The sequence below is a fragment of the Eleutherodactylus coqui genome, chromosome 6 (assembly GCF_035609145.1).
Source record: "Eleutherodactylus coqui strain aEleCoq1 chromosome 6, aEleCoq1.hap1, whole genome shotgun sequence".
Taxonomy (NCBI): Eukaryota; Metazoa; Chordata; class Amphibia; order Anura; family Eleutherodactylidae; genus Eleutherodactylus; species Eleutherodactylus coqui.
Genome location: NC_089842.1, coordinates 68,985,691 through 68,999,532, shown reverse-complemented (window position 1 = coordinate 68,999,532; position 13,842 = coordinate 68,985,691). Strand labels below are relative to the sequence as shown.

Genomic DNA, 13,842 nt, shown 5'->3' with positions numbered 1-13,842 from the left:
ACTGACTGACTGACTCACTCACTGACTCGCCAAAAGTTCTCCAACTTCCCAATGTCGTAGAAACATGAAATTTGGCACAAGCATAGATTATCTCCAAAATAGGAAAAGTAATTGGGTCCCAACTCGATTATTCAATTTTAGCGCAAAAGAATTGGCGTCGAAATTTTACGTACATAATCTAAATCTGTCACTTCCCAATGTCATAGAAACTTAAAACTTGGCACGAGCATTGATTATGTCATGAATAGGAAAAGTTAGTGGGTCCGAACTCGATTATTCAATAATATGCGCAAAAGAATTAGCGTGCAAATTTTACGTACGGAATCTAAATTCTCTCACTTCCCGGTGTCATAGAAACTCGAAATTTGGCAGGAGCATTAATTATGTCAGAGATAGGAAAAGCTAATGGGTCCCAACTCGATTATTCAATTCTATGCGCAAAAGAATTAGCGTCCAAATTTTACGTGCGGAATGTAATTTCTTCACTTTCCGGTGTCATAGAAACAGGAAATTTGGCACGAGCATTGATTATGTCATAAATAGGAAAATCTAACGGGTCCCAACTCCATTATTCAATTCTATGCGCAAAAGAATTAGCGTCCAAATTTTACGTACATAATCTAAATCTTTCACTTCCCAATGTGATAGAAACATGAAATTTGGCATGCGCATTGATTGTGTCATAAATATGAAAAGTTAATGGGTCCCAACTCGGTTATTCAATTCTATGCACAAAAGAATTAGCGTCCAAATTTTACGTACGGAATCTAATTTTCTCACTTTCCGGTATCATAGAATCGTGAAATCTGGCACGAGCATTGATTATGTCATAAATAGGAAAAGCTAATAGGTCCCAACTCGAATATTCAATTCTATGCGCAAAAGAATTGGCGTCCAAATTTTACGTGCAGAATGTAATTTCTTCACTTTCCGGTGTCATAGAAACAGGAAATTTGGCACAAGCATTGATTGTCATAAATAGGAAAAGCTAATGGGTCCCAACTCCATTATTCAATTCTATGCGCAAAAGAATTAGCGTCCAAATTTTACGTATGGAATCTAATTTTCTCACTTTCCGGTGTCATAGAAACGTGAAATTTGGCACGAGCATTGATTATGTAAAAAATAGGAAAAGCTAATGGGTCCCAACTTGATTATTCAATTCTAGCACAAAAGAATTGGCGTCGAAATTTTACGTGCGGAATGTAATTTTTTCACTTTCCAGTGTCATAGAAATGGGAAATATGGCACGAGCATTATGTCATAAATAGGAAAAGCTAATGGGTGCCAACTCGAATATTCAATTCTATGCGCAAAAGAATTAGCATCCAAATTTTACGTGCAGAATGTAATTTCTTCACTTTCCGTTGTCATAGAAACGGGAAATTTGGCACGAGCATTGATTATGTCATAAATAGGAAAACCTAATGGGTCCCAACTCCGTTATTCAATTCTATGCGCAAAAGAATTAGCGTCCAAATTTTACGTACATAATCTAAATCTCTCACTTCCCAATGTCATAGAAACATGAAATTTGGCACAAGCATTGATTGTGTCATAAGTATGAAAAGTTAATGGGTCCCAACTCGATTATTCAATTCTAAGCGCAAAACAATTAGTGTCCAAATTTTATGTACGTAATCTAATTCTCTCACTTCCTGATGTCATTTTATATAAAGGTAACGTCGCATGGGTGCCTCCATGTGGGGTTTCCTGGGTAACGCAGAGAACTATGCAAAATGGGGAACATATGTTTTTCCTCAGTATCTCTAAAGTAACCATGACTTCATAAGATTTTCCGTGTGAACACCAGATAAACACCAGTACCAAATTAACTCGGGCGAAGCCGGGTATATCAGCTAGTTCTTATATATAGAGGAATATCACATAATATGACAGAACTCTACAAAAGAAAATGATATGGCACAAAGTGACATGACATCACTTACCATTTACCGTATCTATTCGAGTATTAGCCGACCCGAGTATAGGCTGAGTCAATAAGTTTTACCACAAACAATTGGTAAAACCTATTGACTCAAGTATAAGCCGAGCTATACTCGAGTATATAGTAGGTAAAAAAAAAAAGTATATACTCACCTATCAGCCAGCGTCTGTGTCCCCTGCGCGATACTCTCTGCCCGATAAACCAATCACAGCCATTTAGTGATGTCATTCTGAATGGCTGTGATTGGTGTATCGAGCGCCGGCTGTGATTGGCTGGTGCTCGATCCAGTCACAGCGCTGAGTGTGGGAATATTAAAAGCAAACCAGGGAGAAGACAGCGGGGAGAAGACTGCAGCAGCTGGCCGCACCGCCGGAGAGAGCATCGCGCCGGGGACACAGACGCCGGATGATAGGGGAGTATTGAGTCTTTTTTTGCTTTTATTTAACCTCATTTGAGTATAAGCCGAGGGGGGCTTTTTCAGCACATTTTTTGTGCTGAAAAACTCGGCTTATACTCGAGTATATACTGTACTTCACTGGTAGTATGAGCTCAAGGAAATAGTTTGTTGGAAGGCAGTGATTATGTGCTCTGCCAATCTTCATCCAGGTTCTCCTTTATGACCTTTCTCTGGCAAGTCTTGTTCATAGCAGCTGCCATAAGTCTACATACCGACTTATGCCACATGAGATATCGCGCCTAACGAGTATCACATTGCGACCTAATGTGTTTGTAACATCACAATCCAAGAAAATTCAACTTGGTTGGGTTTTGTATGCAGGTTACAAGTCTCAGGCAAGTGTTTCCACTATATAAATCAATGTAAATTATATGCAAGAGTGACTTTACTGTGATATGACCATAATTTGGTTGTTCTTTTAACTGCCAATTTGCATCTATGAATCAGTCAAGTGACTTTTCTGCCACCTTCTGTCATGCGGCATGTATCGTTATGTAACCATACTCTAAAGCACACATATTGCTGCAAGTCTTCAAAAACTTGAAAAAAAATTGACGCAGTTGCCTCCTCTTCAATGACAGCTCAGCCATTGGATCCAACACTCTATTTTTCCAAAGCTGTATCAAATGTCATCTGTTCGGTGGTATTTGGAAATCGATTTGAGTATGAGGACAAAGAGTTTCTGAAGCTTCTAAGTCACTTCAATCAAATCTTTAAAGGATTTAGCTCTGTTTGGGCACAGGTAAGGAAGAGTTTGTTTCCAGTCCAAAAATACATTAATGCTAAGTGTTAAATGTCTACATGACATGACTTTACTACACTAATTTCTTTCAGATGTACAATGTATATCCTAAAGTTATGGGAAAGATCCCAGGACCTCATCAAAAAATGTTTAGTGCTAGTGACTGTATTCAGGAATTTGTTGAAAAAAGTGTAAGAACGCATAAGGAAACTTTCGATCCCAGTGATCCCCGGGATTTCATTGACTGCTTCCTCATTAAGATGGAACAGGTAAGCTTGTTCCATATAAATTGCGCAGGGACCTAATTAGAGTTTTGCTAGCTAGTAAGACATGGGTCCTAAGTCCTGAATTCCAGAAATAGAGTAGCAACAAGCCGCTTTGCCTTGGCCAAGATAGTCATAAAAATGGCCAGGGCTGCAAAATGAATCTTTGCCCTGGATGAAGGAAAGTTAAGCTCTGCACATGTCTTACAGGATTTAGTCAGCATTCACATTTATAGACAAAAGCCTAGCACCAAACACTTTAGACACATGCCAGACCAAGCCCTCCTGTTAGCTTTGCCCCTGACTTAAAAAAAAGCCTGTCACCACCATCTCACCCTTAAAACTAACTATATTAGCTGGTGGGGAATGAAAAATCAATCACTTCTAATACTCAATATTTTCCTAATGAGTCCATGTACCACCACAATGAGGTTCCAAATGAGCAAAGAAGAGTAATGCTGATTCATTAGCTGCCAAACTAATTAGATCCCCTTTCTCTGGATAGACCGGGATTACTGTGTAATGTGGGATGTGAGAAGCTATCTAACAAGAAAAAGGGGGCTTGGCAGTTCATAAATCAGCACGACTCTTCTCTGCTTATTTGTATACAACACAGGATGACTTTGTAACCTAAATATAGAGGTACATGGGCTCATTCTGAAAAGAGAGGGCATCAGAAGTGATCGATTTCTCAAACCTTGCTGGCTAGAAAAGTAAGTTTTAGGGATGGGATGGTTCTAACAGGTTTCCTTTAAATCAATGCAATTGTAATGGAGAAAAAGTAAAGAGCTGACAACAAAGGAAATTTGACAATATTAAAGAGCTACTTCAATTTTCTGACATTTAACCCTGTTTCCACAGGAAAAAGACAATCCTGAGACAGAGTTTCACATGAAAGGACTTGTCAATACTACATTTGATTTGTTTGCTGCTGGGACTGAAACTGTTAGCACAACACTGCGCTATGGATTAATGATTCTTCTCAAACATCCAGATGTTGAAGGTTGGTAAAGTGCTTGAGATATTAATAGGCTTCAACTCTTGAATAAAGCTATACATTGGGCCCAGTTGTTATAGTCAATTTACATTGTCCAAAAGTGCAAGGCAATCGAGTTACATTACAGGCCTTACATGCTGTTTACTTAACCATTGCACAAAATGAAATGCACCAATTGTCGGTCTCAAAATTTCACTCTATGTAACATAGGGTTGCACAAAACTTTTGTTTGAATACAACTTTGAAGTAAATCAGTCAGCATAGTTGTGCGACATTTGCAACTTACATGGTAAGCTCGCCATATTTCAATGTCCCTATACTAGAAGAATGACTCCAGAGGAAAGTAGCCATGCTTTTCTGCAGGGTTCCAGACTTTAAAAAAATACATAAATTAAAAAATTTAAGAGCCAAATGAAATTTGTAGTCACTATCTTTAAATACACATTTAATTACTGTTGAAATGTAGACAGAACTCACACAAGTAAAGAACCCGTTATTTTCTGATGGTTTAAACACATGTGTAAATTTCCGCTTAGAAAAATTGCAATATATCCAATTTTTGGAAATTTATTCTCCAAGAATTGCCCATTAATTCCTATGGGTGTGTGGAAAAAAATTGCATCGCATTTGCTTGCCATGTGATTTTTTTTTTCTATTTTAACTTTTGAAGCAACATGCTAGATTTGTTTTCATGCACATGAAAAACATGTTTAAAAACGCATTGCATCACTGTACATGCAATTTTCAACGCCAAACCCCATTGCAATCACAAAAAAAAATCACAGATTTATGACCAAGAATGCACTTAGCCGTGCAAATACAGCCTGAGGCCTTAGTCAAACGGGCGTTTTTTGACGCGATTTGCGGATCGCATGACGGATGCGCATCCACAAATCGCGTGACCGATGCGCGCAAGTCACCCGCAAATCGCCCGAAAATCTGCTCCTAGCCGCGTTTCATTAGAAACGGGCCGGAGCTGTCCAGCGCATTGCATTCAATGGAGACGGCAATAGAGCCGGCTCCATTTAAAGCAATGCGCTGCGGGTGAGGCCGGGATGAATTGTCGGGAAGGGCTTAAATATATAAGCCCTTCCCTGCAATTCATCCTAAAATGTGTTAAAATAAAAAATATATATATACTCACCTTCTCCCGGCAGCCGGAGCTCCGCGCGGCCGTCCTGCAGTGGGTGTGAAGGGGGTGTGAGTCAGACCTGCCCCCTGATTGGCTCAGCGCTGAGCCAATCAGAGGCATGTCTCACTCACACCCATTCATGAATTCATGAATGGATGTGAGTCAGACCTGCCCCTGATTGACTCAGCGCTGAGAGGCAGCAGTCACTCACCCATTCATGAATTCATGAATGGGTGTGTGAGTGAAACTTGCCTCTGATTGGTCAGGGCTGTGACCAATCAGAGGCAGATCATTCAGCAGGCGGGGATTTTAAAGCCCCGCCGGCTAAATAGTGCCGAGAAGCAGTTCAGGAGAACTGACAGCGGCCGCGGCTGGACTCCGGCTGCAGCGGAAAGGTGACTATACAATTTTCTTTTTATTTTAACACATTTTAGGATGAATTGCAGGGAAGGGCTTATATATTTAAGCCCTTCCTGACAATTCACCCCGCGCACGCCGGCAGCCCATTGCTTTCAATGGAGCGGCTGTATTGCCGGCTCCATTGAATTCAATGGGCAAACATCGTTCTTCTCTGTCACAGCTGTTACAGCTGTGGCAGAGAAGAATGATTTGTCTTCTATATGTTCTCAATGGGGTCTGCACTGCTGCCACCGGCCCCATTGAGCGCATATAGAGAAGAGAACAGGAATCGCAGATCGCAGATATGTGCGATCTGCGATTTCTGTTCTATAATTTATCGGATGAGCGCATAAAAAGCGCTCATGTGTCCGATACCATTGCAAAGCAATGGTTTTATAAAATCGCCGGACGCATGCGCATGCGCAAATCGCGGCTAAAAACGCCCGTCTGACTAAGGCCTTAGGTTTTATTCACATGACCGTATACACGCAGCTATTGTAGCCGCATCAAAAAATCGCGACCATCTGAAGCATTGGATTCCAATGCATTTATTCAGATGAGTAATTTTTGGGCGCCAGGAAAAATAGCATACTGTCGACCGAAAAATGGCGACCAATTTTATGTGGCACGTCAAAAGATAGGTTTTGATAGCTGTGTGACAGTTTCCCGCTCAGCGCTTCCCATAAGAAGAGAAGCTGAAGAGGAACCTGCGGGCCGGCAGCAGGACTTTCAGTTTACAAGTTCTGCACGATTGCTGACGACCTTAGCGATGACCTCAGTGCTCGTGCAGTGGCTTAAAAGTATATACGTCATGTACTTTGGACACATATATAAATTGGACTTACAAACAGGCTCCTGGAGTGGAGCCTGTACTGTGAATGCCCATCCCTACAGTAGTAATAGCAGCCACGTGCCCCTCCACCATCCCAACAATGTCAACCAGGTGCCCCTCCACCATCATTACAGTAGTAACTTACAGGTGCCCACTCGCCATCATGATGGCAGCCTGGCACTCCATTCTCCATCCCTGCAGTGACAGAAGCTGCTGCCAGCATGGCTCAGATATCACATTACATACCAGCAGCAGGCATCACTTAGGGGAACACAGGAGAGAAGCATCAAGCATATTGATGCCTCTACAACTTGTTTATTGTAGGCCCAGATGGAATACACCCTAGGGTACTATAGGAACTAAGTGATGTGATAGCTAGGCCGCTATATCTAATATTTGTGGATACTATCAAGACCGTGGTTGTACCATTTGATTGGCGCATTGCCAACATGGTTCTAATTTACAAAAAGGGGACCAAAAAGGAGCCTGGTAACTACAGACCAGTAAGTCTTACTTCAGTAACGGGAAAAATATTCAAGGGGCTTCTGAGAGACGCCATCGAAGAGTACCTCAAGAAGAACAACGGAATAACTCCTCACCAGCATGGGTCCATGAAGGGTTGATCATGTCAGACCAATTTGATTAGTTTCTATGATGAAGTAAGCTCTAGGCTGGACCTGGGAGAGTCTATTGATGTTGTATATCTGGACTTCTCTAAAGCATTTGACACCGTGCCGCATAATAGGCTGATATATAAAATGAGGCAGCTCGGATTGGGTAAAATTGTGTGTATCTGGGTAAAGAATTGGCTCAAAGATAGAAAGCAGAGGGTGGTAATAAATGGTTCGTACTCTGATTGTGCCACCGTCGCTAGCCGGGTGCCACAGGGTTCAGTATTAGGCCCCATTATATTCAATATATTTATTAACGACCTGATAGAGGGGCTGCACAGTAAAATATCAATATTTGCAGATGACAAAAAATTATACAATATAATTAATGCAAGGGAGGACAAGGTACGGCTACAAACGGACCTAGATAAGCTGGGGGCTTGGGCAGAAAAATGGCAAATGAAGTTCAATGTTGAAAAATGTAAGATTATGCACATGGGCAGGAGTAACGGATGTCACCAATATACACTAAATGGGGTACTGCTAGGGAAAAGTGAGGTGGAAAAAGAACTGGGGGTACTAGTGGATTGTAGATTTAACAGGAGCAACCAATGCCAGTCAGCTGCTGCAAAAGCTAATAATGTCTTGGGGTGCATTAAAAGAGGTATAGGGGCGAGGGATGAGAACATTATCCTCCCACTATATGAGGCACTTGTCAGGCCTCACATGGAATACTGTGTACAGTTCTGGACACCAGTGCTCAGGAAAGATGTTACAGTACTGGAGGGGGTTCAAAGAAGGGCAACTAAACTAATACATGGAATGAAGGGACTGGAATACCTAGAGAGGCTATCAAAATTGGGATGTCTAAGGGGCTATCAAATAACTATGTATAAATACATGAGGGGACAATACAAGGATCTCTCCCATGATCTGTTTATACACAGGATGGTGACAGTAACAAGAGGGCATCCGCTACGTCTAGAGGAAAGCAGGTTTTATCACCAACACAGAAAGGTGTTCTTTACTGTAAGGCTTCCCTCACACAGGGCGTTTTGTACGGCGTTTAGCGCTGCCTTTTCAGCCCAGCGCTAAACGCTGTACAACACTCCCATTCATTTCAATGGGGCTGCTCACACAGGGCTGAAAACGCAGCGCCTTCCAACGCTGCGCTTTGACAGTGATGCATGTTCTATTTTGGGGCGTTTTCAGCCCTGCGTCGCCCATTGAAATGAATGGGCAGCGGTTTTAGCACTGCTGAAAACGCGGTAAAACTTGGTGCCGCGTTTTTGGCAGCGTTAACTGCTCGCCTATTTTCGGGGTGAGGGCTTGCAATAGAAGCCCTACCCCAAAAATCAGTCCCTGCTAGGTGGAGAAAAAAAAAAGCAATACTCACCTAGCCGCTGCAGTCTGGGTCGTGGCCGCTGGTCTCTGCCGCTGATCCGGGCTTCCCCTGCATTCACAAGTCTATTGCCATAGGCCAGGTTTGAGAACCCCGCCTCTGGCAATAGAGTGCTGTGATTGGTTGTCGGCACGCTCGATGCCCAATCACAGCCCTTCATTGACTGTCTCAGCCAATCAGTGCCGGCAAGCTCTGATTGGCTGAGACAGTCAATGAAGGGCTGTGATTGGGCATCGAGCAAGCACAGACAACCAATCACAGCACTCTATTGCCGGAGGCGGGGTTCTCAAACCTGGCCTCCGGCAATAGACTTGGGAGTGCCGAGGAAGCCCGGATCAGCGGCAGAGACCAGCGGCCGCGACACTGACTGCAGCGGCTAGGTGAGTATTGCTTTTTTTTTTGTTTTCAGCATTCTTGGCTGCGTTTTCAGTCGAGCTGAAACCGCAGCCAAAACGCTGGCATAAAGTATGCCAGCGCTGCTGAAACGGGGCAGAATCTGCAGTAACGCAGCGTTGAAAAACGCTGCATTTCTGCAAACGCCCTGTGTGAGGGAGGCCTAAGAGCAGTTAGAGTATTAAACTCTCTGCCTGAGGATGAGGTGAATGCAAAAGCCATAGAGAAGTTTAAAAGAGGACTTGATGTCTTTCTGGAGCGGAAGGATATTACAGGATATAAATCTTAGGTTAGTTGTTAATCAGGGAATATAGGGAGGTAGGAACTATAAGGGGTTGATCCAAGGATTAGTCTGATTGCCATTAGGGAGTCAGGAAGGAATTTTTCCCCCAAAAGGGCTAATTGTCTTCTGCTCTTGGGGTTTTTTTTTGCCTTCCTATGGATCAACAACACAGGAGGATAAAACAGGCTGGACTAGATGGCCATTGTCTTCATTTGGCCTTACAAACTATGTTACTATGTCTGCTCAGGTTGTGGGTCTCCTACAAGACATCTCTAACATGCTGCACGCTACACAGAGCAGTGGTAGGGCAGGTTGCAGATGATGACAAGACTTAAAAATCTTGGGTGCATTGGCAAACATTTTTCCCACAAGGTAACAATCCAAATTGTTTTGCTTAATATAATTAATTTTCTAAATTAATGTGTTATCAGTACACCAAAGAACACATTCAGAAATCAATAATTTCCCACTTCAAATTTCCCACCTTCTCATATCATAAAAATAACATATAGCATTTTTTTTTAAATTTCCAATAAATCTGAAATTCCATTGGTACATACTAGAGATGAGCGAGCGCACTCGTTTGAGCTTGATGCTCGTTCGAGTATTAGGGTGTTCGAGATGCTCGTTAATCGAGACGAGCACCACGCGGCACTCAACTCCATTACATTTCCTTCCCTGAGAAATTTGCGCCCTTTTCTGGCAAATAGAAACACAGGGAAGGCATTACAACTTCCTCATGTGACGTTCCAGCCCTATCCCACCCTCCTGCAGTGAGTGGCTGGCGAGATCAAGTGACCCCCCAGTATTTAAATCAGCCCCGCCCGTGGCTCGCCACAGACACACACTGGGAGAGATCAGGGAAAGTGCTGCTGATGCTGCTGCTATAGGGACAGTGTTAGCGTCTACAAGAACCCCAACGGTCCTTCTTAGGGCCACAGCTCACCTAGTACACTACTGTTGTGGGTGCTGGGAGCAGTTTGCCTTTTTTTTTTTTTTTTTTGGTATATCGGGCGTGCGGCCCCATTACAGCTATAGCGTTCTCAGGCTGCAGTCTGTACTAAGTAGTATAGGGGAAGTATTGGTGATGCAGGGACAGTGGTAGTGTGGAATCCTGTCTACCTGTGCATTTAACTCCGTGGTTTCTGGGAGTTGTAGTACCTCAGCATTGCACTGCAAGGTATCAGTTCAGCCTTCAGTGTCATTTATTGCTGGGTGCAGTTAGTGTAACGTAAGTGCTCTCTGCCTCCAAGTGCACGTTTAAAAAGCACGAATATTTTTCTCCACTCTGTGTTACCACACAGCTGCAGGCGCAGTGTACGGTGCCAGACAGCCATAGAGGGAGAGTCCAATACGTGTTCCATTGCCTGCATTGCATTGGAAAAAAACTAATTTTAAAAAAGGAATCCTTTTGTACGGCAGCTTGTAACCCAGTGCACATTACTGTGTGGCCTATGGGACTTGAGGTGAATCTCAACTGCATAGTGCACTGCAAGGCCTCAGTTCAGCCTTCAGTGTCATTTTTTTGCTGGGGGCAGTTAGCGTAACGTAAGCACTCTCTGCTTCCAAGTGCACGTTTAAAAACCACTAATATTTTTCTCCGCTCTGTGTTACCACACAGCTGCCGGCGCAGTGTACGGTGCCAGATAGCCATAGAGGGAGAGTCCAATACACGTTCCATTGCCTGCATTGCATTGGAAAAAACTAATTAAAAAAAAAGGAATCCTTTTTTACGTCTGCTTGTGTCCCAGTGCACATTACTACGTGGCCTGTGGGACTGGAGGTGAATCTCAACTGCATAGTGCACTGCTAGTCCTGCTTGCATCCTTCCTTATAATTTATCTCTGGCTTCATTTAGCGTTATATTACCGCTGGCAGCCAGCAACTGCGCGGCAATAATTCACAAACATTTTTACACCGCTCTGTCTCTGCTCGATTCTTAATCCTGCATGCTGAGGGGTAGGGGCAGAAGACGTGGATGCGGTCGAGGACACAGAGTCCCAAGTGAGGGTGTGGGCTTGGGCCGAGTTCCTGGCCCAGGTGAATCGCAGCCGGCTGCTGCTGGTGTAGGAGAGAGGACAATTTCTGGGGTCCCCAGCTTCATATCGCAATTTTTGGGTCCACGTTATAGACCTTTATTAAAAACCGAGCAATCTATCAACCACCCAGTCTTCTACGCCATCCACTGCTGCAACTCTGAATCCTCTGGCTGCTGCTCCTCCTTCCTCCCAGCCTTCTCACTCCATGAAAATGACACATTTTGAGGAGCAGGCAGACTCCCAGGAACTGTTCTCGGGCCCCTGCCCAGAATGCGCAGCAATGGTTCCTCTCCCACCGGAGGAGTTTGTCGTGACCGATGCCCAACCTTTGGAAAGTTCCCGGGGTCCGGGGGATGAGGCTGGGGACTTCCGGCAACTGTCTCAAGATCTTTCAGTGGGTGAGGAGGACGATGACGACGAGACACAGTTGTCTATCAGTGAGGTAGTAGTAAGGGCAGTAAGTTCGAGGGAGGAGCACACAGAGCATTCGGAGGAAGAGCCGCTGGATGATGAGGTGACTGACCCCACCTGGTGTGATAAGCCAACTGAGGACCGGTCTTCAGAGGGGGTGGCAATTGCAGCCGCAGGACAGGTTGGAAGAGGCAGTGGGGTGGCCAGGGGTAGAGGCAGGGCCAGACCGAATAATCCACCAGCTGTTTCCCAAAGCACCCCCTCATGCCAAGCGACCGTGCAGAGGCCAAGGTGCTCTAAGGTGTGGCAGTTTTTCACGGAGACGGCGGACGACCCACGAACAGTGGTGTGCAACCTTTGTCGCGCCAAGATCAGCCGGGGAGCCACCACCACCAGCATACGCAGGCATATGATGGCCAAACACCCCACAAGGTGGGGCGAAGGCCGTTCACCGCCTCCAGCCTGCGCCATTGCCTCTCCCCCTGGGCCCCAACCAGCCACTGAGATCCAACCGCCCTCTCAGGACACAGGCACGACCGTCTCCTGGCCTGGACCCACACGCTCACCTCCGCTGTCCTCGGCCCCATCCAGCAATGTCTCTCAACGCAGCGTCCAGCTGTCGCTAAGAGAATCGTTGGAGCGCAAGCGCAAATACGCCGCCACGCACCCGCACGCTCAAGCTTTAAATGTCCACATAGCCAAATTGATCAGCCTGGAGATACTTCCCTACAGGCTGGTGGAAACTGAGGCGTTCAAAAACATGATGGTGGCGGCAGCCTCGTGATACTCAGTCCCCAGTAGCCACTATTTTTCACGGTGTGCCGTCCCAGCCCTGCACGACCACGTCTCATGCAACATCGTACGCGCCCTCACCAACTCTATTACTGCCAAGGTCCACTTAACAATGGACACGTGGACAAGCACAGGCGGGCAGGGCCACTACATCTCCCTGGCGGCACATTGGGTGAATTTAGTGGAGGCTGGGACCGAGTCAGAGACTGGGACCGCTCACGTCCTACCCACCACCAGAATTGCGGGCCGCAGATCGGTGCTGGTATCTGCGGCGGTGTATGCCACCTCCACTAAACCTTCCTCCTCCTCCTCCTCCTCCTCCTCCAATGCAACCTCTACCTCGCAATCAAGACTTGTCAGCAGCAGCACGTCGCCAGCAGTCAGTGTCGCGCGGCGTGGCAGCACAGCGGTGGGCAAGCGTCAGCAGGCCGTGCTGAAGCTACTCAGCTTAGGAGACAAGAGGCACACGGCCCACGAACTGTTGCACGGTCTGACAGAGCAGACTGACCACTGGCTTTCGCCACTGAGCCTCCAACCGGGCATGGTCGTGTGTGACAACGGCCGTAACCTGGTGGCGGCTCTGCATCTCGGCAGCCTCACTCACGTGCCATGCCTGGCCCACGTCTTTAATTTGGTGGTTCAGCGATTTCTGAAAGGCTACCCACACTTGTCAGACCTTCTCGGAAAGGTGCACCAGGTCAGGGCACATTTCCGCAAGTCCAACACAGACGCTGCCGCCCTGCGCACCCTGCAACATCGGTTTTTATCTGCCAGTGCACCGACTGCTTTGCGACGTGCCCACACGGTGGAACTCTACGCTTCACATGTCCCGGCTGTATGAGCAGCGTAGAGCTATAGTGGAATACCAACTCCAACATGGGCGGCAAAGTGGGAGTCAGCCTCCTCAATTCTTTACAGAGGAGTGAGCCTGGATGGCAGATATCTGCCAGGTCCTTGGAAACTTTGAGGAGTCCACCCTGATGGTGAGCGGCGATGCTGCAATCATTAGCGTCACCATTCCTCTGCTATGCCTCTTGAGAAGTTCCCTGCAAAGCATAAAGGCTGATGCTTTGTGGACAGAAACGGAGGCGGGGAAAACAGTATGTTGCTGGATAGTCAGAGCACCCTCATGTCTATATCT

At 45.5% G+C, this 13,842-nt stretch overlaps 1 protein-coding gene across 1 annotated transcript in view; it reads left to right on the top strand.

The window, feature by feature from the left end:
- Window positions 1-13,842, top strand: part of LOC136632210 (cytochrome P450 2C16-like) — a 43,207-nt gene that overhangs the window by 20,527 nt on the left and 8,838 nt on the right. Inside the window, exons 4-6 of the mRNA XM_066606940.1 lie at window positions 2,987-3,147; window positions 3,240-3,416; window positions 4,272-4,413. Of these exons, the coding sequence (XP_066463037.1) occupies window positions 2,987-3,147; window positions 3,240-3,416; window positions 4,272-4,413 (480 nt within the window). The remainder of the gene's footprint in view (window positions 1-2,986; window positions 3,148-3,239; window positions 3,417-4,271; window positions 4,414-13,842) is intronic.